The 24,111-nt window shown below is 38.9% G+C and overlaps 2 protein-coding genes across 13 annotated transcripts in view; both read left to right on the top strand.

Moving 5' to 3' along the window:
* Window positions 1–1,814: 1,814 nt before the first annotated feature.
* Window positions 1,815–14,603, top strand: brd3a (bromodomain containing 3a). 5 transcript variants are annotated; one of them, XM_034311378.2, is made up of 11 exons: window positions 1,815–1,950; window positions 4,508–4,870; window positions 5,299–5,436; window positions 5,887–6,019; window positions 6,126–6,313; window positions 6,433–6,801; window positions 6,999–7,127; window positions 7,227–7,433; window positions 11,413–11,636; window positions 11,772–12,061; window positions 13,299–14,603. In XM_034311378.2, the coding sequence occupies exons 2-11, from the start codon at window positions 4,670–4,672 to the stop codon at window positions 13,415–13,417; spliced, it is 1,998 nt and encodes a 665-aa protein (XP_034167269.2). In that variant the 5' UTR covers window positions 1,815–1,950; window positions 4,508–4,669; the 3' UTR covers window positions 13,418–14,603. The 5 variants fall into 5 exon arrangements, with proteins under 5 accessions (XP_034167269.2, XP_034167270.2, XP_034167267.2 ...); XM_034311379.2 differs by having other exon boundaries at window positions 6,430–6,801; window positions 7,227–7,418; XM_034311376.2 differs by having other exon boundaries at window positions 6,430–6,801.
* A 5,303-nt stretch (window positions 14,604–19,906) lies between these two features.
* Window positions 19,907–24,111, top strand: part of vav2 (vav 2 guanine nucleotide exchange factor) — a 169,865-nt gene continuing 165,660 nt past the window's right edge. For 3 of the 8 annotated variants that reach the window (XM_034311373.2, XM_034311372.2, XM_034311371.2), the window contains exon 1: window positions 19,907–21,132. In XM_034311373.2, coding sequence (XP_034167264.1) covers window positions 20,929–21,132 — 204 coding nt within the window. In that variant the 5' untranslated portion in view covers window positions 19,907–20,928. The remainder of the gene's footprint in view (window positions 21,133–24,111) is intronic. The other 5 variants (XM_026928997.3, XM_026928995.3, XM_034311375.2 and 2 more) reach the window with 4 other exon arrangements.

Here is a 24,111-nt window from a genome sequence, read left to right as displayed (position 1 = left end):
CTAGCCGAGTCTGTGCCGTCGCTCGGTGTGTCTGAGTTTTATAGCTGTATTGCATTGTGGAATCCAGCATGTGCTGTCTCCATTACTTCTACCTTGTATTTCTCATTAATATGGCGTTGAATATTGCAGGGAAACGGTGAGTGAGAAAAGAAGCTCTTGCTCTTTTGTATTTAGGAGCTAACAGCGAAACATGACTGTTAATGCTTATGTTTGTGATGACTGAAATTTTTTTCTCCTATTAAACTCTATTAGCACCAGAATCACAAATCACATCAAAAATATTTCAATATAAACATATTTAACAGGATGGAGCTTGACTTTAATGACTAATTAAATTGTATAAGCTTTAATACAGCTATGTCATACTTTTCATTTTGGCTTAATGATGTCGAAAAAAGAGTCATTTTCAGCGGGATATGTAATGCTCCAAAATATCGCTTTGTCTTCTGCATTAATTTTCCAAAGCTTGTCAAGACCTTTATTAAGTCAGTTAACTTATAATGAGTGACTGAACTCATAACTCATAACTAGAGACTCAGATTTTTCTCTCCTTTTAAGATTCAAAGTAAAGGAATTACATACATTTTGTTTTTATATCCCAGAAGACAGAGCAGTATATATTATATTGTAAATCAGAGGCCTCACTCTTTTAGAGTAAAACAGAAATGTTTCCCTCAGGATCACAGCACATATTCATTATAAGGATGTAATCCAATTATTCAAAAAACACATGAGACAAATATACACCACCATATTGATTCACTTAGTGTTGTCTTTAGAGAACCAAAACCAGTTACACTGTGTTAAAAATGTAGTTTATCATATAACATATCATCAGAAGTATTTCTTGTTCAGTTAAAATATCAGGTGACATTATTATTATTATTATTATTATTATTATTATTATTATTATACTTTTTGTATAATATTGATCTATAGATTAGCAGATGAACAGTTATCTATAATACAAACATATTAGTGTGGCTGGAATTATTTTAATTTCAATACATCTACGTTATCTGCTACAGTTATCAGCTATAATAAAATAGTTGATAGTAACCATTTATGATCTCTATTATTATTATTATTATTATTATTATTATTATTATTATTATTATTATTATTATTATTATTACTACTTTATCTTAATTACATTTTATGGTTACTTTATTAATATTTTTATAATTATTTTTACATTTTTACTTTATTTATTTTCTGCTTCTTCCTTTATCCTGTTTCTCTTTGTAAAGCACTTCATGCATTATATAATATATATAATATATAAAAATACATAGTAATAATATAGTATATAATATTATTAACACATTATTATTATTATTATTATTATTAGTAGTAGTAGTAGTAAAGTTAATTTTAATCGTGCCTATCACACATTAAAATGCAGCTCAAAATGCTTTATAAAGGCAAATAAATAGCATAATGTAAGAAGCAGAAAAAGAAAATAAAAATGTAGTAAAATTCTAAATATAATAATAAAGAAACAATAAATATGTAATTAGAATAAAATAGTAATAAAGTATTGGGTAAAGCAGGAAATTATAGCTCGGGAAAAACCTATTAAATAAAAAAGTGAGGCCTGGCCTATGTCTATTATTTGTATGTATATTGCATAAAAAAAAAAAAAAAAACTGAAAAAATAATGAAAGGTGATATAATGAGGCGACTTGTGTTGGTTTTCGCACCTGTATTTCTATAAGTCCCTCCCTCGTTCTTTGATTGGTTAAAATCTTACACTCTCACTATCTGATTGGTGAAGTCTAAACTACTAGCCAATCTTAGCGAAAGAACATAGTTTGCTCGGAATATGGGTGGGAAAAAAACGCGCCAAGGCGCATGCGCAGAGTGGCTCTCGTACCTCATCTCTGTGCTACCTAGAGGAGCGACTCCGCATCAGTCCCAGGCTGTAGTCCACCTGGAGCCGCGATAAAAGTAACGTAGCGACTTTTTCTTCTGTCTGTAGCGCGTTTTGCATGCAGGTATTACGCAGTGATGTGATAGTAGAGCAGCTGATGGATAAATATGCACTTCGGGTCATCTAGACGTGAACATATGAGTTAGCGCGCTACAGCGACTAGCATTGTTTTCAACACAAAGCTCCGTCTGTGACTCGCGACAATACAAGACTCAGCTATCACATTCATACCATTTTTACTCTGTTTCAATCTCTTAATGCACTGTTGCACAAAAGTGTGCGTTTTATTACACACATATTGGGTGAAATATCCTACATTTTAATTATCTAAGCTTCGTCCGACATCGCAATGGACTACATTTGCTAGCATGCTAATGCTAGCGCAGCTAAAAACCCGCCCGCCATGTTTTGATGGATGTTTGCTAACAAGCGTTCGCTAACTAGCTACGACGCTAAAGCTAATGTCTCGTTCTTGCTTTCTGTTAGCTTTACCTTCACTTGCTAAACATACAAATTAATTCCGAGGGATTTTACTCTGTATTAATGACTTAAATTAAATATTAATGTTTAGATAATAATAATAATAATAATAAGTATATATACCTAATGCTAGGCTAGCAAGCATGCTAATATACTCTTTCCCTCCATTCTACACAAACATGTTTTCGTTTTATTTTGCGCGATAAAGCTTTTAAAAATTGGTTAATTTCGCTGTTAGGTCACTAAGTTCACTTTATTTCGCTTTTTTTCTTATTCTGTGCGCAGAGTCGTAGTGAGTTAAATGTAGCTAGCTAATGCTAGGATGTAGTTCATGAGCTCTTCTGATTTAAATGCGCTTCTTATGCCAGTCTTGTCAGATATGGCTTTTCTTTCCGGATTACATCTATCGTTCTGATGTGTGTGTGTGTGTTTTTATATATGACTGAAGCAGGGTGGGAAGAGAAATGGAGCTAGTGAGCTAACAGGCTGGTGTGTTAGCCAGCAGGTTTACGCGGGAGGAGAACTTTCCTCCTCTCACAGTGTTAAAGTCTACACAACTCGGCACTGACTGCAGCCAATTTATACCGCAGCGCTGCTGAATTCTCCATCCTGATTGGTCAGTTTTCTAGCTCGGCGGCCATGACAGTAGTTCCGGCTGTATTTCAAATCACAGGTTCATATCAATGCGCTCGTTCTAATACGTTGTTGTTGTTGCCAGAGTAACAGTTGACACCGGCGATGCGCAGGACGCTCCGCTTAATCTTAAGCCCTATTTGGACGGAATTAAAGTTAGTCCTGGGTTAATTTCCTATTTTACAGGTGCTCCTCTGCAATTTCATTTTTCCATCCGGATTGGCCGTAGCCATATTCAGATTAGATTAGTTTATCACGTCTCCTCAGTGATAAAAAGCTCACATCTGGACAGCAATAAAATGACCACAGGAGGAGTGTGTCAGGGAATTCAGCCTGAAGTTTTCTCAGAGGAGGATGGAGGAAAAACACCAGCTTAGCCAATCTGGGTGGTAATAAAGTCACAGAAGAGCACCTGTACAATAGGAAATTACCCCAGGACCCCATGTAAAATATAATCCCCATCCAGTTGGGCGCACATGCCAATGATTTTCTATGCAGATGTTGGCTCGTCTTGGAAAAAAAAATGTCTGATTGATGCCGTTGTCATATTTAGTCTTATATCGTTTATAGAAGTAGTCAGCAAGTTTTCCATGACGGGGAAGCCTTCGGGGCCGAGTTATTACTTATAACGCTTTGCTATTACATAAGTGATAACAGGAACTAACTTGTCTCGCAGACGTTCCAAAACATTAAAAATGACATGTTCAGTACTACATGAAAAGTTGTAATCGTTGGCGAATTGCTGTTTCATAAGAGGAATCAAACACTTCAGTCCACACTGTTATAGGACAATAGTGAACTTCAGGGTGGAAGTAGTAATGCCATTTCATGTCAGTACACATCGCACCACCCCATCATTGATTATTTTCCCATAACAGCATGTCTCGTCATGTATTAGTCTTTACTTAAAGAGATGTCACTGCACTGCCTGGGATATATTTTAAACTCCTCGGGAAACGTTTTTTTGGAGTAGGGGTCGACCAGTAATCTGATCGGATATTCATTAAAAATATATATATATATATATATATGCACTCTCTGTGGTTGATTATGTTCCTATAACAGCACACCCTGTCATCTTTTATTTCTTTCTTAAAGCATAACATGCATGTGATGCTTCACATAACTCACAACCAGTTACTGTGAGGCTGTTTGTATTGGATCAGTATCAGATATCAGCTAAGAAATTAACAAAAACGTTCTGCAACATGCGTCTTTCATTCACAGCCGCTGTGACTGCCCTTAGACTTCCTTTATAACTGCGTTTTGATTAATCCATGCTTTTCTCAAAAAATAAATTCTTGTCCGTGTTAGGGATACATTATAGACAAGACAAAGCAAAGAAGTCCTTTTTGAGTGACTCACGAAAGGATTTTTAGTACTTCCCTCAAACCATGAATATGTAACCATAAATGTTTAACCACGTAACCCTTTGCTGTCTTTGGTTCCTTGTTTTGTCAGAGGTTACAAGGTCAGGTCCTGCAATGGGATGTAGTCTCTCTCGGATGAGTGAAACCAAGAGCCAAACCCAGAGAGAGCGTCTGTCAAAACCTGTGCAGTAGCATCAGATTTGTGCAGAGCCGGCAAGCCGACTAAAGCAGCAGCTTTGCCGCCGAACCCGAAATGTCGGATGTCACGTCACCAACTCCAGAACCTCCTCAAATCGTCAACCCTCCACCTCCTGAGGTGACGAATGCCACTAAACCTGGCCGCAAGACCAATCAGCTGCAGTACATGCAGAATGTCGTGGTCAAGACTCTGTGGAAGCATCAGTTCGCCTGGCCTTTCTATCAGCCAGTTGATGCCGTCAAGCTCGGACTGCCGGTGAGTGTAGCTAGTAAGGGTGGGCTGAATATGGCAAATAAAATCGTATTGCATTACTTAATCTTCACTATATATAAAAAAAGAATACAGTGAGAAACAAAGGATATATAAAAGCACTGACATTTGATGATAATGAGAATGCATAAAGTAAAGCTGTCACTATATCTGTCTGAATTAGGTTTTAAATTTAAACATGTTCACGTGACAGTGTACACTGATTTTTATATATATATATATATATATATATTTTTTTTTACTCAAGTTTATTTTCAGTAGTCATGCTAGGTCACTTTAGAGTTGATAAACTAATTCTAATAGCTGTTGATGGTAATATATTTTGTTGTTTTACTCTGTGTTTTCAGTACACACAAAAATGAAGTCTGGGTTGTTTTTCTTTTTCTTTTTTTCCTCCCCTTTTCCTCTATTAGGACTATCACAAGATAATAAAGAATCCGATGGATATGGGCACCATCAAGAAAAGGCTAGAGAATGTGTACTACTGGAGTGCCAGCGAATGTATGCAAGACTTCAATACAATGTTTACCAACTGTTACATCTACAACAAGGTGAGTGGTGGGACGTAAAGGTGTCACTTTGCTAACTGTATAATGGTGCACTAAAGGCATTGGGTCTGTTTCCAACACACTGCCATAGATGTGATGTAAACTGTGGGATACAATTTGAAAGAAAAGCACAGTAACACGGCACATGCTACTAGAAATATACAAAAAACACTCCTACATTTTTGGTAATGTTATGTTGGTTTCAAAAGGCCAGATAAGTAAGTGAGTGATTCTCTGAAGCTTGCATTTGACCAATCGAGGCACACAGCACACTCCACCACAATAGATCTGGGTCTCTACAAAGTACATCCAGGAACTAAAGCAGCCCAGGTTCCAATAGTGGACATGTGAATGTAGTATTTGTGAATTAGTTTGAGTGGAATCTATTTTAGGCTTATTAGAAAACCTGAATGCATGACTGTTGTTTTTTTTTTTCTTCCTCTGACTGATTAGCCAACAGATGACATAGTTTTAATGGCTCAAGCATTGGAGAAGATCTTCCTGCAGAAGGTTGCTCTGATGCCCCAAGAGGAAGTGGAGCTGCTTCCTCCTGCCCCTAAAGCCAAAGGTCGCAAACCTGGTCCAGGTATGTCACTTTAGATGTTGTACAGCGATAATGCTGGTGCCTGGGATTGTTGGTGTGCATAGTTCATTCAGCTGGATATAAATTTCTTTGACCAATTCAAATGCAGGTCAGCAGGAGGGAACTGTAACTTCTGGCTCGCCAACCTCCGCATTCCCGGGTGCCACTTCGCCAAGCTCCCAGCCACCAGTCATCTCTCCTCCAGTGCCTGCTATCACGCCCAGCACACCCGCTGTACAGAACACACCCTCCACCCCCATCATGCCTGGCATGCCTCCCTCGCAACCCTTCGGCAAAGTAAGCGCCAAGACCAAGAGACAAAACACAAGTGTCCTCTTTTTGTTCATGTGTCCATGACGGTATCTCACCTCTATATGTTTTTGTCCCTGTGTTCACGGTTTCTGTTTTCCCAGAAGAAAGGGGTAAAGAGGAAAGCAGACACCACCACACCCACTACCTCTGCCATCACGGCCAGCAGGAGCGAATCGCCCACCCCTCTCTCCGAGAGCAAGCAGGCCAAAGTGGCATTGCGGAGAGAGAGCACCGGGCGACCCATCAAACCACCTAAGAAGGACTTGGACGACGGAGAAGCGGGTCAGCACGGAGGCAAACGAGGCCGGCTCACTGAGCACCTCAAACACTGCGACACCATCCTGAAAGAAATGCTGTCCAAGAAGCACGCTGCGTACGCCTGGCCGTTTTACAAACCCGTCGACGCTGAAGCACTCGAGCTGCATGACTACCATGACATCATCAAACACCCCATGGACTTAAGTACAGTCAAAGTATGTGGTGTCAAAGTTTATAAATACAGTATATAGAAACTGGATCGCGGATATTGATTTGACTAGTTTATTTACTTCAAGTTTGTTAGCTTTTTTTTTTTTTTTTTTTTTTTATAGAGCTGTCAAGCTAAGGCTTGTTTATATGCATAAACAGCCATTGTAAGGCCATAACAAATTTGTGTTTAAATATGTTGCAGAAAAAGATGGACGGTCGAGAGTACCCAGATGCACAGAGCTTTGCCTCCGATGTGCGATTAATGTTCTCAAATTGTTATAAGTACAACCCACCTGATCACGAGGTTGTCGCCATGGCACGAAAACTACAGGTCAGAGTTTGACACACATTCTTATAATAATTAGTAAAGAGGAGTACTTAGTAAAGTAATAACCCAATCATGTAATCTTGTGTATCCATGTCTGAATAGGACGTGTTTGAGATGCGCTTTGCTAAGATGCCAGACGAGTCGGCGGAGGTGAACGTGGCGGGCGCTGCTGCTGGAGCGGGCGTGGTCAGTAAAAGCACGGCGAGCAGTGAGAGCAGCGGCGACTCCTCTAGCTCGGACAGCTCCGACTCTGAGGAGGAGAGAGCCACGCGCCTCGCCGAGCTGCAGGAACAGGTGGGTGCGGAACAGGTGGGTTTCTCAACAAGGTCCCGACATCTAAACCTTCACAGGCCTTGCCAGGGTCCAAGATTTTTGTGTTGTAGAATATTAAGTGGTTGTTCTAGTAATAACTTGTATTTATGATGTTTTCAATTTGACTTTCATGCTTTTGGTTTTCACTTTAGTTAGTGTGTCAAGTCGTACCATCCAGTATACACACATACGCTGGAATTAAATATTGTGCCTCTATGACCATGGGGCAAGCAAGCTGAATAAAAATGATATAAAGGCTTTGAAAACATGTATAAATTAGGGTAGAGTCAGAAACAATCCAACCAGGTAGGTAAATGTTCTGAAATGTCAAAAACTAAAACAATTCATAATTTTACACAAACACAAGCCACGTTCTTAGCATTGCAACATGGGGATAAGGGACAACTGATGTGCTTTTTTCTGATTAGGAGTCTGACGACTTCCTAACAGACCTGGTTTGCTTGTATAGTACCTATCACTGTATCTTCATTTTAATAAAGAGGTTTTAATTTCCCTCTATTTCGACAAAAATTGTCAAAAGAAAATGGAAAGTACTTTGGAAGACAAAGTGAGATACTCTACATAGTGGGCCAGCTGCAGTTGGCAGTGGCTGTCTAGTTGTTCTGAAAATGCTTGGACAGCTCTTTAATTTTATAAAACACTACCACCATGTCATGTAGCGTTGTGTTATGCCACTTCAATTAGTCACCACATTTCAGGATAGATTATAAATTTATTACTGAGCTAATAAAAGCTCCAGTGTGTACTTCAGTCCCTTGTTTTAATTGACTTGGCTAAAAAGTGCTAGGTAACATAATAGCATAACGTATGGCAAGTTCATTCAGTAGTTAAGTGCCTTAAAAAAGATTAAGAGAAGTTAATAAATATATGAGTAGATAGAACATCATGTAAAATATTACTCAAGTCTGGCAATTTTTTCCCCCTCAGTATTTTTAACCACTAGTGACTGTATATAGTAAGCAGGGGAGTTATATGGTGCGCACTGTCTTTTATTCTCCTTGGATACACACCTGTGTTCCTGACTCTGAATAGATCGTCCATTATCTGTTCACTATAAGGCTCCCTTCACACCTGGCATTAACATGCATCCTGGGTGATCTGAAGTGCCTAAACGACACACTGTGATCTGTTCACTCAAACCACATCCAGAGGTGGTCTAGGTTGCATATGACCACGTCACAATTGTAGTGTGAACGTGAATGTGTCTCAATATGTCACGGACAGCAATGAAGGACTGCCTAATTATGTTATTCCCCTAGGTGAAAACTCCTAGCCAGAGTTCATCGGTGTTCATCAGGGAATGCCCCAAGCACGATCCTTTCCCAATCTACACTTCTGCTGCGCACCCATAGCATTCTTCGCAGTCTTGTGACTAAAACAGCAGAAACAAAAGCTTATGCAAAACAAAAACTTTTCCTTGCTTGTGATCTCATCTGCTGTATGTTTATAAGTTTTGTTAACAGGCCACACGAGTGAAGTGTTTCAGACAGCCCATATGGGTACATAAATTAGGATTCGTGGGACATTTCTGTCTGGAAACAAATGCGGCGGCGCGCTGATATAATGTGCGAGACACCCTTCGTCCAGAGGAAATGAAATCTGGGCACAAGTGGTCACGGGAGACAATACCATGTGTGAACGGCTATGCTTCTGGGCTGTCCACTTGTGATTGGCTAACTCGCGGCAGATGTTAATACCAGGTGTAAACAGGGCCTAATTCAGTTGTTCTACTGTCAGCCAGATTGCCTCATCTGATGTGTGTAGTGCAGCAGGTGATGGGATTCAGAGTGAATAGCTCATGGTATTTAGAGCCTTGACGTGCGTCTCACCAAATTTAGCCGTTCGTGCCAAATGAACACCTTCGTGAATGGAGTCGGGTTTTTATGTTTCTGATATTTGCCTGGGCAACTATGAAGAAAAAAATACTACTAGCCGGGACACATGTTGTTTGCCACACACACATATAAACCTATATGTTATTTATTACTCTCACACTTCTCTGCAGACAGGCATGCTTTAAAGCCTAATAATGTTTAAAGATTAGAGTTACGTAATTAGTGATACTGTATGTTAATGTCTTTTTCTTCGTCTTTACGTTTATAACCCATCCAGCTGGAGCAGGATCAGGAGAGTAGTCAGGCAAGTCAGACCCCATCCAGTCCCTCTGTCCAAACTCCTTCTGACTCTACACGTCAGCCTCATTCAGAGCCTTTACTTTCCTCCTCGTCCCCTCATACTGCAGCCCCGCTCAGCTCAGGAAAGAGAAAGCAGGATTACACTCTGCGTAGAGAGATAAGAGGCAGGCAGGATATCTACTCCACTTTTATGAAATATTTAATTCGGTTTCTGGAGCAGCTTCCGGAGGCAGAGGGAACACTGTTCTTGAGTGAGCTTACTCAGTTAATGTTGTCCTATTGGCATGTTAAAGTTGGCTATTAATTCATTTGCCTAAATGATATTTTTCTTTCGTTAAAACAGGTTGCAAGTTTGTGTGACAGTGTTTTCATGTTTTTAAATCTTTTGTGTATCACCTAAGTTTAACGAGCTATGAAGTGTTTTGAGTGTCCAGTGCAAATCAACTACAAAGTTTATATCCTGTCAAAAGCATGTGAAGGGTTTTTGGGTTATATAAATAAAAGAATCCAGATGTGGAATTGCATGGACTGATATTTTGTAACAGAGCACAACACCTTCTTACTGGTTTGTTTCTTTTATTTTTTTATACAACTGTGACAAAGAAGGAAACACAACTGATCCAAAAAATCTTTAAGATGGCATATGTAATTTAAATGTGATCTCTGACAGATTACTGAAGAACCAAGTTTTATCTGAAAGATGATGCGCTCTCTCTCTCTCTCTCTCTCTCTCTCTATCAAATGTCTATATGCACTATATGGCCAAACGTTTGAGACCATCACACCCATAGGTGGTTCTTCCCCAAACTATTGCCACAAAGCACACAATTGTATCAAATGTCTTTGTGTGCTGTAGCACTGCAATTTCCCTTCACTAGAACCAAGAGGTCCAAACCTGTTCCAGTATGACAGTACTCCCTTTTTTCCTTCTACATCCAGATATGTGCAAAAAAACAAAACGAGTTATAAATGTACTGAATAATCTTGAGCCAAAATGCGGGTGTCTTTGTTTAATCTGGTATACAATATATTATACATTGTAACTGTCTAATCCAGTAGTAGTCAAAATCAGATGATCATATTAATATGTATATAAACACTTGGTGGCTTTCGTAATAGTAAATAGTACAGCATATATTCCATACGTTCTGTGCTTAAACGATGAGACAGTGGTCGACTGTTAAAGAAATCATCAGAGAGATGGTTTGGTGTTAAATATCCTGCATATTTGAGTAAAATTTAGGAAATGCACGGGCAGGATGTGTTTGTGTTCCCTGGTCCAACTGGGCTTGGCTTTGAAAGCAGACATACTTTCACTTGCTCTTATTTTTTCTGGATAAAGAAAGCATGCAGATGAGTTTAAAACCTCTTCCAGAGAAACTGTTTGTGTTTGCATTATTCACAAGGAATTCAACAATGTTGCCTCTGTGTTGTTGTAGAGCTGTTTAGTATTGTGTTAATTATTTGAGTACTGTGCTAAACCTGATTGTTCTTTTTTAAGTGATTATTTAATGTACCAGAATGTAGATTTTTTTAGGATGTTCACTTATCTGTTGAGTTATAACTCAGTTGCTAATCAGTGTTATTACACCCTTATCATTTGGTCATACATGTCATGATGTACTGGTGTGAGCAGTTTGATTTGTGTAAATTGTGCTGCATCAGTTTATCCATTTATAAAAGTCGGTAAGCAAATCCACAACTGACATTGCCTAGTGACACATTTGTTGTGTCACATTTGTGTTAGATCTGTCTGCTGTGATGCATTATTTTTCATTTGGGCAGATCACTGATCCCCCTCTCCCTGCCTCTATCCCCAGCTGAAAGCTGTCCACGAGCAGCTAGCTGCTCTCTCGCAGGCTCCTGTCAGCAAACCAAAGAAGAAGAAAGAGAAGAAGGACAAAGACAAGAAGAAGAAAGACAACAAGCTAAACAAAGGCAAGCTAGAAGAGGATAAGAAGGCTAAGGCGGGGCAGCCCGCAAAGCAGACCCAGCAGAAAAAGGCACCGGCCAGGAAAGCGAACAGCACTGTCCCAGGCAACAGGTTTGAACTCATCTGTTCTGTTTAAGTTACCATGAACAAATATATTCTTCTATTTTCCTAGCAAGTTGTCATAAGTCTAATTTCTGTCAGTGTTAAATTTGAACTGTATCTATAATCCGTGTCCAATTTTATCAGACAAGCTAAGAAGGGAGCCAGAGGAGGACTAGGCTACGAGTCGGAGGATGAAGACACGGCTCTTCCCATGACGTACGACGAGAAGCGGCAGCTGAGTCTGGACATTAACCGGCTGCCCGGAGAGAAGCTGGGCCGAGTGGTGCACATCATCCAGTCCCGCGAGCCCTCGCTGCGAGACTCCAACCCCGATGAGATCGAGATCGACTTTGAGACACTCAAACCCTCCACCCTGCGTGAGCTCGAGCGATACGTCAAAACCTGTTTACAGAAGAAACAAAGGAGACCTTTACGTAAGTGCTGTTCTGAACCCATGCTAAAAACCACACTGTTGGTGGAGATCAGGGTGGAACAGCGGCACAAACCTAATAACAGCATGAAAAGTCCCTGGCCTGGTTCCAATTTAGACTTCAGCTCACTTCCCCCGCTCCCTCCCACCCGCATGTCCATGATAAACGGTTATAGGGGACAGGGAGAAATGAGCTGTTGTTGAGTACAAGAGCTACTATTATTTAAAAATGCATTCCAGCTGCATGCATTTCCCGAAAAGTGCAGTTCTTACTTGTGCATTGTACGGTCAGCAGGGGGTGCTACTGGAGGGCACGCTTGAGGAATTACTTTGACTGGTGTCAGCAAGTAATCAGGTATTAAGAGAGCCATGGAACTCGGAGCATTTCTGATAGAGAATCACCACTGAGTCACTCAATTAGGTCTAGGACCAGAGCTGGAATAGCTGCCACAGTCCATCCAGGATAGCCAGCCATCCAGGATGGCTAGCCTTCAGCCTCTCTTGATGTACCGTCTGCAAAGGAACGTTGCAAAACGACGAAGAAAAAAACTGTGACAAAAAAAAAACTGCTGTTGGAATTAGGTTCCCCCCCCCCCCCCCCCCCCCCCAAAGTGTTGAGTTATTCTAGTCCTCCTCCTCCACTATAGATAACAACTATTGACTGCTTGATGCACATTCAGAGTAAAAGAAGCTAAAAAATATCTGTTCAACAGCATACACTCACTAAATAATCCAATTATTGGGTTAAAAAGGCAACATATTTTGATTGAATGTATTGTAGTATACACTTGCCTACCACTTTATTAGCAACTGCTGAGCTCCTGGGATTTTCACACACAACAGTCTCTAGGGTTTACACAGAATGGTCGGGGGAAAAACATTAAATGAGCGGCAGTTCAAAGCGGAAATGCCTTGTTGAGAGAGGTCAGGTTTGAGCTGACAGGAAGACTTCAGTAACTCAAATAACCACTCTTTACAAACATGGTGAGCAGAAAAGCAACTAAGAATGGTTATGGCAAACCTTGAGTTGGACTGGCTATAACGGCATGCTTCTTTGAGTCTCCTTTCTCACATTTTCACTTCATCTTTGTGCATTTTAATAATTATTGCATTTTTACTACTTGACTGTACGGCAGGTGTATGAAACGTACTTCATCTGTGATAAACCCCATTACTCTATCACAGTTAAGCGTGCTCCTGTTGTTTAAGTATTCTAACGTCCTTTTTTCGTGTTCCTGTAGAGAAAGTTGGCGCTGGACCAGGTTCAGGTCCCTCACGGCTCAGCGGCAGCAGCAGCTCTTCAGACTCGGGCAGCAGCAGCTCCAGTGGCTCCACTTCAGACAGCAGTGACTCCGACTGATCCCTTTTATTTCCACTTTTAATTTCTTCTTCTTTCATTTTTTTTTTTTAAATGTCGTATGCAGTCGTGATTGTTTCTCTAAGACTTTTTATAAGAGAGAAAAAAACAATGCATTATGTCTGAACTTGATTTTTTTTTTCTAAGAAATACCATTATGGGAAAAAATTACAAAAAAAAAAGTTAAATTAAGCGATTACATATTTCCACTGATCATGAAAGGGATGTTTTAGATCAGCCAAGCGATAAAGAAAACATTTCTGAAGTGTCTGTGGAAAGAAAGGAAACAGAACCTTCACAACCCGGTTGCAAATGGGTTGGAATTAAAAAAAAAAAAAAAAAAAAAACAGAAACCAATGGCAACTCTGGGCAAGAAAGAAATAATGGAAGCTCGTGGACAGTTATTATTATTTTTTTTTTTATTCCAGATGCTCCCGATTTCCAAAATCGGCTCCTCTTCATGTGCAGGCTTGTATTTATTTTTATTTTTCCTTGATTCCTTCAATTGATTTGTGGTTTTTTTTTTTTTTTTTTTTTTTTTTTTTTTTCCCCCACCTCCTTATTTTCCCTTCATACTCTTTGTGCCATCAATAGATTCATTTGAATATTTCTGTTGGTGTATTCTTTTTTTTTTTTTTTTTTTTTTTTTTTTTTTTTTTTTATAAACATTTGTAAAAAATCAGTGGTGTACATGTCGGCTTGGATGGTCCATCTGCTTCTGTTCTATATCCAAATTGTACAACATTTTAGATTTAGAAAGTCAATTCTCAGTTACACGCCTAAAATATTGCATTTTTGGGAGCGGCTCTGTGACGACGACGGTGTGTGTGTGTTTGGGGGGGGGGGGGGGGGGGTTGCGGGAGAGGGTGGGGGTAGTTATCGATCAAACACTCGGTGCATTGAGGTGCTAGTCTTCCTTCTTTGTAAACCACATTGTGCTATAACAGACAACTCAATCTCCATTTTTTTTTTAAAAACACAAATTCATGTACTTCAAACACTCGATTGTTGTCATATAACAAATAACCCTTTTTAGGAAGTTCAATGTCTTTGGAATGATCATGGAATCGCAGAGTCTTCCTTCAATCATGCTCAAACAACACTGATTTCTGAATGTAAGGCAAAAAGCAGGTGTTGCATTACACATGTACCTTGTCATATGAATAAATGATTGTTTATTGCCCAGCTATATTTACTCCCACCTCACCCTTGTTCCATGTGCTGCCTGTTTTATTCTTATTTGATGTTAGTTCCTTTTTTTTGAACGTCATAAGAGTATATGATCATTGTTTAAAACCACTTTCCCCATTCAAAGATGCAATTTGCCTTAATTTTTTTTTTTTTTTTTTTTTTTGAGAAAACCAAATTCATGAGACTTCAACACTTATTAAAGCACTACTTAGATAGTAACTACTTTTGATTTGTGTTGTCTAATTTGGCTGTTCTTTTTTTTTTTTTTTTTTTTAAAGCAGCAAGTCTCCCCCAACTGTTTTCCCAGAACATTCTGATCGCATTGGTCATCAAGCCATATCAAGTTTTACCAGAGTGATATCTTTTTAGAAACAGACTGAAAACTATATATAAAGTATATAGAGAATATATATAAATAAACAATAAGTCTAGCTCATTTTTAGGCCCTGGGTGAAAATGAATTATAATAGCTCCTTTTTTTATATTTTGAAAAAATAATAATGGAAAAAAAAAAAAAAAGAAATGTTTACTTTTTATCTTTGACATGCATGCCAGTTTATTGTATCTTTCTTATACGTTTTTGAGCTGTTTATAGTTCTCTTCCTGTAAATGTCGGTCATTGGATGAGCAGTGGAACGGAGGGTTCGGTGTCAGTAGACGTAGGCTTGTTTACCGGACTGTGGGCCAGAGGGTTGGAGTTCGGGATGGGCACGCACACGCTAACGTTTGATGTAATCGCCTACCTGGAATTTCTTCTTTGCCGGTTAAATTCTGTTTTTCATAAAATAAATGACAAAAATACTCTGACAAGGCTTCCTTATTACTTTCTGCCTTACTGAATACTTGGAAAAACTCTATAATGACTCTTTAATCATGGATTGAAATACCTCAACATTGGTGGCGTTTCCAGGTTAAAGACCCAACAGTCTGAGAATTTAAATCTGCTAAACATGGGGTTGCTTGTAATTTAGAGAACACAGCACGACATACAGTGTGTTTCATCCATCTTTCATTGTTCTGTTACTCCATAATGTCTTTCCTGCTTTCTTTTTTTGGTCTTTTCATCTTTTCAGCTAAACATCTAAATTGAACTATAAGTACAGTTAATTCCTGTTTAAGGTTTCTGTTCTGATCAAATACATAACTGACACAAATGATTTGGGTTCACACAGATGAGGTTGTTTTTAATGTACATGCTCCCAAACTATAGAGCTCACTTCCACACAGCATGTAGCTTCAGTTAGCAATTTTAAAAAGCAGCTTATAATATATCTTTTTACTTTAGCTTTTCTATAGTTTCGTGTGTGTTGGATCATTTGATTATTTTATGAGAAATATTTTTGATTGATTTATTTATTTTTTTAAATATTTACTTTTTTTTCTGTGCCACAATCTCCTGTTTAAGTTCCTTCTGACTATTTTTTAAATCGTAATTATGTATTTCTATTGTGTGATTATTTTATCATTTATTAATTTGTTCATTCATTTGTTCATTCATTCATTCATTCATCTTCAGCAGGTGCTCTGATCCTACTGGCCAGAATACACCTTGGATGAAAGGGCACCATGCGCACACACTAACACCTAGAGGCAATTTAGTGTAGCCAAGCCACTTACTGGAATGCTTTTGGAAGCTGGGATGAAACCCGTTTGGCCTGTAGGGAGAGAACATACACAGAACCTCCACACAGACAGAAAAAAAAAGCACTTCAAAATTCATTTTAATGTATGGAAGGTGCTATATAAAGTTTACTATGATGATGATACATGATGGGCCTACCTTCACACCTTGAAATTTAACAAACGGTGTGGAAATTGACCACTAGATGGGGACAATGCACTATTTTTGACTGTTGAAGTTTCTTGGCTCAGCGATTTTTATTAAAATTCAAATCATAGCTCATTAATGTCAAGCCCAAATTATGGACCCATCAGCAAGAATTTAAAATTTTCCAAATGTTTAGTGACTCTATGAGTCATTTATGAGTCATTTACCTTAATTATGGAGTCTGGAGGAGGAGGTGCAGTTTAATGGCCAAAAATTTCGGAGAATCTTGGGATGGAGGTTAAAATTGGGCCTGTGTCATTTTGCAAAATTAAAATAATAATAATAATAATTCTTTGTGTTTATTGGCTTGTGTGAACTTCATGATTCACCCAAAACCCCTACAGAGAGATTATTTTCATATTTCGGCCTTTGTGATATCAGTATTGCAATTCCGTTTAACAAACTATGCACTGTCAACTCTACACTTTTTAAAGCAGTCACAGTAGTTTACTATTATAGAGCAAATTATACAGGAAATTACATCATAGACATTTGCTATAAGACGCGTGACCTTCCTTTTTCTTTTTTCTTTTTTGCTGTAGTGAAGAAACAAGCCAAGCAGTGATGGATCAGTTGCCCAGCTTTAGTGACAGCTCATCATGTTGGAAGCAGAAAGCCATTGCTCATTTGAAATAAACCAGATTATTACTGGAGCAAAGGAGCTACACACTGCAGGGTGCAATCCGTCTGGTCTGATTGAACATGACTCTTCTATGTAAATCTTTTTCCAGAAGGTCGACCGAGTGAAGCTTTTCTGCTGTACTGATGAGGTTGAATGGTCACCTGGTTTATAGTTGATTTCATAGCTGTAGCCAAGTGGTAAATAATCATGTAAATAAAAGTAAGTTGCTTCCTAGTAAGCACAGATAATCTGGGTAAACACTGGCCACATCATTAAAAATCAAAATTCTGTAAACATTGAGCCACATTATTCACCAACTCTCTGGATTTGGTCTTCTGGAGTCAGCATTTTTCCATATTTCTATTGTTTTATGCTGAATATTTCCCAAATTCATTCATTATCCCAACCTGCTGCCTTATGCTGACCAACACGCCGAACAAAAATGATAACAAACCAGCCTGAGGTTTCCAAAAGCATCACAGCACAAAGATTATTGTTATGTGGTAGATCAAGCATCACACTGTACACTGTCTCTGCTACTACTTTTAACTTTATGATGCTTTGGGGAAACTGGGCCTGTTTTCAGAGGTAAATATTTTGTATCTTTAGTTAGAGGATAGTTAGAGAAAGAGGGTCTTCACATTATCTGCAAACACCTGGTCTGGCTGAAGTATTTATTCCACCTAAGAGTGGTTTGAACTCCAATACCAACTTATTAAACTGGTGTACTCAGATATGGCTCCTGTTTGGTTGGAATAAAAGTTGGATATTGTATATATGTATACTGTATAATATATTGTATATTTTAAAACAATTTAAGGAACATATCTGGACTTTATGTTTACATAAAGATACATGAATAAAGATACTGTATGTTTACATAGTTTGCATCTTGCAGAACAGTAATGCACCTGTACAACCTTGGACAGTGACTTTGTAAAGTCATTGTTAAAATCGATGACTGAAGCCATTTACTTTTTTCATGCAATACATTATTTGGTATATTATATTTGTAAATAAAATATCAAGATGCATGAATCAAAATTGCCAAAACTTTCATTTTTGTGGAAAAAAGTAATATTTTTGTGGAAAAGCAGCTTCAGACTCTTATGTGGATTTAGAAAACCCTTTGTCCAAAATCAAGTGCATGCTAAATATTATGACGGCATATAATGCTAACATAGGATGCTATAATTAATTACAATAGTTTGTAGTTTGGGATATACTCATAGAAAAATGTTTTTATGTAGAACCCTATAAGAGTGCTCCAAGAAAAATCTTTAAGATCGACAATATAGTGATCATATACTGTAGTGCACCTTTTTGCAGCCCTTTAACTAAAAAACACTTTATACTGACCTTATGATGGCAGCACAGCTGTATTTACTGAGCATAATCCAACTATAAAAATATTAGGCACATTAAGGAAATGTGTACATTTTCAGATCAAATTCTGAACCCAAACTAGTCACACTGGGTAAAACATTTTGTCATACTAACAGCATTCTTTCCTGCTCTTACTGAAATTACCGTTCAGTTCAGGTTGTATATTCAAATCATTTAGCCTGTTGGCCTAGATGTTTATGAGTTTGAGGTTTAGATTGAGGTTAAACCCATTCAATCAAGTGGCCAGTCAAATAGACTTGCAATTGTGAAAACCCAATAAAAATATAACCCTGATAGTGGTTGGACCGGATTTCTTTCACTGTAACAACATAAACAATCACGTCACGGACACCTCCTCAGCCTCCATTATGAGAATCATGGTCTTAGAGAAGAAATGTAATTACTGAGATTCAGTATTACTCCATTAGCACTATAGTCTGTGTGTTCGAACCCCTCTGCTTGGCTCAGAATCATCCAGTTTGTAGTCTTAGCTAAAGTGGAATAATATTTTTAGGACTACTACTGTGAAACTTTATGTGATGGAGTAATTAGATAACAGATATACAGCACAGCACATAAGTAAGTAACTCAATACACTACACAACATGATGAAGGACAGGAAACTACACTGATTTGTGAGTGACACACTGAGGCAAAACTGAGGCACAGGTTGAAGCTGTTGCCCTGATGGTAACAATAAAAGTAAAAAAAAATTGTTTCAGAAGATGTAAATATACACAAAGAATGTACATAACGTGAGGATTAAAGGTGCATTAGGCAAGATTTGTCAACATTTGTCATGAGTAGGTCTCTAAGGGTTTAATAGGTGGAACTGAATATTACACAAACACACACACACACACACACATATATATATATAGCGTGTATAATAATAATAATAATAATAATAACAACAACAACAACAACAGCAATAACAACAACAATAATAATAATAATAATAGTAATAATAATAATAATAATAATAATAATAATAATATTTTACACCTTTTTCTCAGATGGGGCGGAGCGAAGTGTGGTGGGCGGAGTCGGGTGTTTATAAAATGACTGACAGGTTTCCCATGTAAACACGAACAAGTATTCCGGGCCGGAACGCAGTTTTCCAGCTGGGTTTTTTCAGCCACATAATACACTCAAGCTGAGACCATGGCTTAAACCATCATTATTATTAGTAGTATTATTATTATTACTATTATTATTATTAAATCGTTTTTCCAGGTTCTCTGTAGAAGTAAGAAACAATAATAACCACAACAAAAATAGACTATTGCACCTTTAAATTAGCATGTTTGTGTTTGTGGTCATTTCGGCGGGAAAAAAAAAAAACTCCTCAGAACCTGGGTGAAGCGCGCGCGCGGAACCCAGCTGCTCTCACTCTCTCGCGTGCGCGCGCACACTTCCATGCTTCTCCCTCTTCCTTTCTGTCGCGCGTGAACGCGGAGTCTCTCTCTCTCTCTCTCTCTCTCTCTCTCTCTCTCTCTCTCTCTCTCTCTCTCTCTCTCTCGCGCTGTGTGTGTCAGCTCGGGGACGCGCGCGCGGCTCGGAGCGGGAGTCAGAAAATCAAAACAGAGCAGAAAAGCGAGTGGAGGAGGATTAAAGCACACCGGGACGAAGCGGAAAGTGTAGTGAGTGGACATTAAGGTGTTAAATATCCGCTTGCCAACACGGAGTACCGTTTTTGTTTCTTCAGTGAGTGAAAAGGACCTCAGAACATTTTCGAGTTTTTCTTTTTTCCCCTCACGGATGTGTAAGGTTGGTGTTAGCGTGGCGCGGTTAGCCGGTAATTCACACTAGTGTAAATAACTGCAAAAGAAAAAAAGAAAGAAAAAGAAAAAATTGGCAACGAAACTACTTTGACCAAACTGCTGAATGGTGCTTTTGTGAGCTTTATTGTTAAGTTGTTTCCTTGTGGCTGAAGAAAGACTGAGTGGAGGACACATTGTAACAAACACAAGATGATTTCTTCTTCTTCTGCTTGGACATGTTGTGATTAAAGCCTCTCCCCAGAAGCTTAACTGTGTCGCTGTGAAGAGGTTTTGTATAAAAAGATCAGGCTTGAGGTGTGTTTCACAGAAGCTTTTTTTGCGCTTCATGTGATGATGAAGAAGAGGAAACTCCACTGATCTGAGAATGACAAGCTTTTCCTGATCCGATATTCAGGCACAAGTTTGGCGTCTGACCTTTTCCTTGTCAGAGACTGAGATTGAGTGATACTTTAACAGGAATAGATCTCCAGACTATGGGAATGAGAGAGATCAGGATCAGGAGTTAATCCGAATTGTCCAAGAAGACTGAGATCACTTCCTTGTCCTATGGACGATTATCGTGAACCCTAGCTTGCTCTGTGGTAACATTTCAGACATTTTGACACATTTCGTGTCTCCTCGGAGTCTCGGGCAGCGGCCCCTCGGCCAGACTGCCATATAATACAGCGGCTTTCTGAGCTTCATTCTTCTTTCCGCTGTCACTATGGAGGAGTGGAGACAGTGTGCCCGGTGGCTCATCGACTGCAAGGTCTTGCCCCTGAATCACCGGGTGGTTTGGCCCTCGGCTGTCGTCTTCGACCTGGCCCAGGCGCTCCGAGATGGGGTGCTCTTGTGCCAAATGCTGCACAATCTGTCACCAGGATCTGTAGACCTGAAGCAGATCAACTTCAGGCCTCAGATGTCACAGGTAGGTACTGATCGTGAGCGTCGAGGGCTTAAAATGGGGATTAATGGGCTGTTCAAACCCTTTTCCGCTGAGTAGTTAATGTGTTCAACGTGCCAAAGTGTGCAGTGAGTTCCGAGGAATTGATGGACTGCAACAAAACAAAACAAAACAACTAGCCCACATGCTTTTTTATTTTCTTTTAATCTGCTTACATCTGAGCATCGATCCTTGGGGAACACCACCAAAAAAAAATTTATGTACTGTTGGATAATTTTATGCAAGAAATGCCTTTTAGACTTTCAGTGCATGATGACATGGATGAGATTTAACTAATGGTGCATTTGACTGAAGGTTGTCAGCCATAATTTCTGACCTCTTGCTAAGAAAAACCAAAGAAAACGCTCCTTCAGCAAAGTATTAGCTTTAGATCACGCAGGTTCATTTGTTAAATCTGTAACACTGACTATGCAGTTTGATGTTTTGAGAACGTTATTAACTCATCGGTTAGCTGGTTAACTTTGCTAACGAAAGACAAACTTAGAGATGTCCATGTTTTTTCACAATTTGGTGTAAAAAAATGACGTAATTCCAAGCTATGACTTTCCTAGTTCTTGATGTCTCTGGGCGCTTCATTTTGATTCCAGTAAACACAGACAGCTGCAGAAAATGTTCACGAATATGGATTGGAATCCAGGAAACATAGTGTTATTGACTCCTTGTCCTTTTGGTGCCAGACCCTTCATTCACACTAGCAAGTCCCATGTTTCGCTTGTACTTTGTGGGCATGTAGCAACCGCTACTGTTGTTGATTGTGGGCGTGCATTGTCCAGCGTTATTTGTATTTTTTTTTTTAGTTAAGAAATGGTCATAGCTATATATACCTTCTAAGGCTAACTAGTTAAACACAGTTAAAATAATGCACTAATCAATGTGAAAACTGGTTGTTTGATTTACATCAAGCTAGCTTCGTTGGCAGAGTAGCAACTGCACTAGCTATGTACGCTCACCCGAGGCACCAACGATCTGTGCTACTTCCTCACACTCATTCACTCACGCATTTATACACTTGTTTACACCTAGGGGCAGTTTAGGGTAGCTAAACTATATGTTTTTGGACAGTAGGAGGAAACCGGAGAACCCAGAGGAAACCCACATGAACATGGTGAGAACATGTGAAACTCCACATAGACAGTAAATGGGAATTAATTGCAAAGTTGTGGGGAGGAACTGAAGAAACATTGGATGGCACTCACCATGGGATTCAAGCCAGTCGTTTGGATTTGTGGGTTTACTGAGTCATACTTAATTTGCATCGAATTGAGAAAGTCTCTGTTTAAATGTTGGTTTGTCGTTTGTCACTGAAATCGTGGTTCTGTGTCACGCACATACGTAGAAAATGAACAGTCGCTTCTCATTTTGTTGCTTGCTAGTGTGAACGTAGGGTTAAAAAACCAGGCACACACCAATCTGACACTTTGTGTCGATATTGTGGCCTGAAATTATTGGAATTGACATAATTTTCAGCGCACTGATGTTGAAATTCAACATCAAATTCCTTACCTTATGCATTATGGCAAGAATTTGTATAACCTCATGTATGTACGTGCAGTGTGGCATCAGAGATTTCTCTTGGAGAGAACGAGGTGTGTATGTGTGTGTGTGTGTGTGTGTGTGTGTGTGTGTGTGTGTGTGTGTGTGTGAGAGAGAGAGAGAGAGAGAGAGAGAGAGAGAGAGAGAGAGTGTGTTTGTGGTGGGGTGGGGCCCCAGTGGAAGGCGGATGCTCAGGGGAAGCTTGGCTTTGTCAACTTAAAATCAGTAAAAAAAAAAAAAAAAAAAACACGCAGCTTCTGTTTGTGGAATGTGATGTCCTGCCAGGGATCTTTGTGAAACAGTGTGAAAAGGGGAATACTTTCAGTTTCTCATATTTTTCATGTTTTTCTGCAGAACAGTTACAATGTGAGTGTGTGCACATGTGCATGTGTACGAGAGAGAAAGTAGATCATTGTTTCTGTGCTGCTTTTTCGTGCATACACTTGTTAGTTTGTTTTGCCTTCTGGTGTTTATGCAACTGGAAATTAGAACCTTTTTTTTTTCTTTGTAAGCTTAGAAAAAAATTCATGTTGGGCCTTTATCAAATATGAAGTAGCATGTGTAATAAGGCTTGAGTTGGAGTCTGGTTAAAGGGGATTCATTTATTAAATTTTTTTAGGTTATTATTTATTCTATTTTCAGTTGTTTTATATCACAATAACCACACGTGATCTCTATAGTTTATGATAGACTGTTTTAGAAGATACCATCCATGATGTTAAGTTGTACTCTGTAATGTATAAACCAAAAGCACAAATAGGTCATTCAGGTCTCTTTCATTTGATATACAAACTGAGCTGTCATTTTATGAGATACTTCATCTATCTTACGGCATCAACATATTGGTCACTTTGTAGTTTTACAGTTGCAGATTAGAGTCCATCATTTGCTTTATTCCACGAATCGAAACCATCAGACCATTGTTTTCTACAAAGTGAATGTTTATCACATCCACAACACAGAAAACTTTACATTTATCAGCAATAAGTACATCAGTGTCTTACTTTTGAATATTCATCTCTGAAACATGACATGACCAGATGCACGAACCGTCTCACTCGTGCTAAGCAAGTTCAGGCAGTGAGATGCTTTGCATGTCAATGCGAGCTCAAATGTCATTTGCTGGAATTGTTCAGCTTAAGAATTGTTGCATAATTTCTTGATGGCTAAGATTGTTCTAAAATTTCAGGAGAACAGAGCAGAGAGGAAACTGTAAAAATCTTCAGTTAATAAAGAACTTGGACCTAATTATGGGAACCTCTAAAGTAGTCTCTTTAAAACATTCAGGCGAGCCGTTATAGGAAAATAATCAACAATGGTGTGGAGTGATGCAGCCCGACGCAAAGTGGAGTTAGTTGTAAGGGTGTTATTCCTCTTATACAACAGCAATTTGCCAAGGATTACAGTTTA

Source organism: Pangasianodon hypophthalmus, chromosome 15 (genome assembly GCF_027358585.1).
Source record: "Pangasianodon hypophthalmus isolate fPanHyp1 chromosome 15, fPanHyp1.pri, whole genome shotgun sequence".
NCBI classification, from domain to species: domain Eukaryota; kingdom Metazoa; phylum Chordata; class Actinopteri; order Siluriformes; family Pangasiidae; genus Pangasianodon; species Pangasianodon hypophthalmus.
This window is presented reverse-complemented; position numbering and strand designations above follow the sequence as displayed.

Coding starts and splice junctions, on each gene's coding strand:
- brd3a (XM_034311376.2), top strand. CDS start 4,670: ATGTCGGATGTCACGTCACCAACTCCAGAACCTCCTCAAATCGTCAAC. Junction 11,637..11,771: donor AGCACTGTCCCAGGCAACAG/GTTTGAACTCAT, acceptor CAATTTTATCAG/ACAAGCTAAGAAGGGAGCCA. Junction 12,062..13,298: donor GAAACAAAGGAGACCTTTAC/GTAAGTGCTGTT, acceptor GTGTTCCTGTAG/AGAAAGTTGGCGCTGGACCA.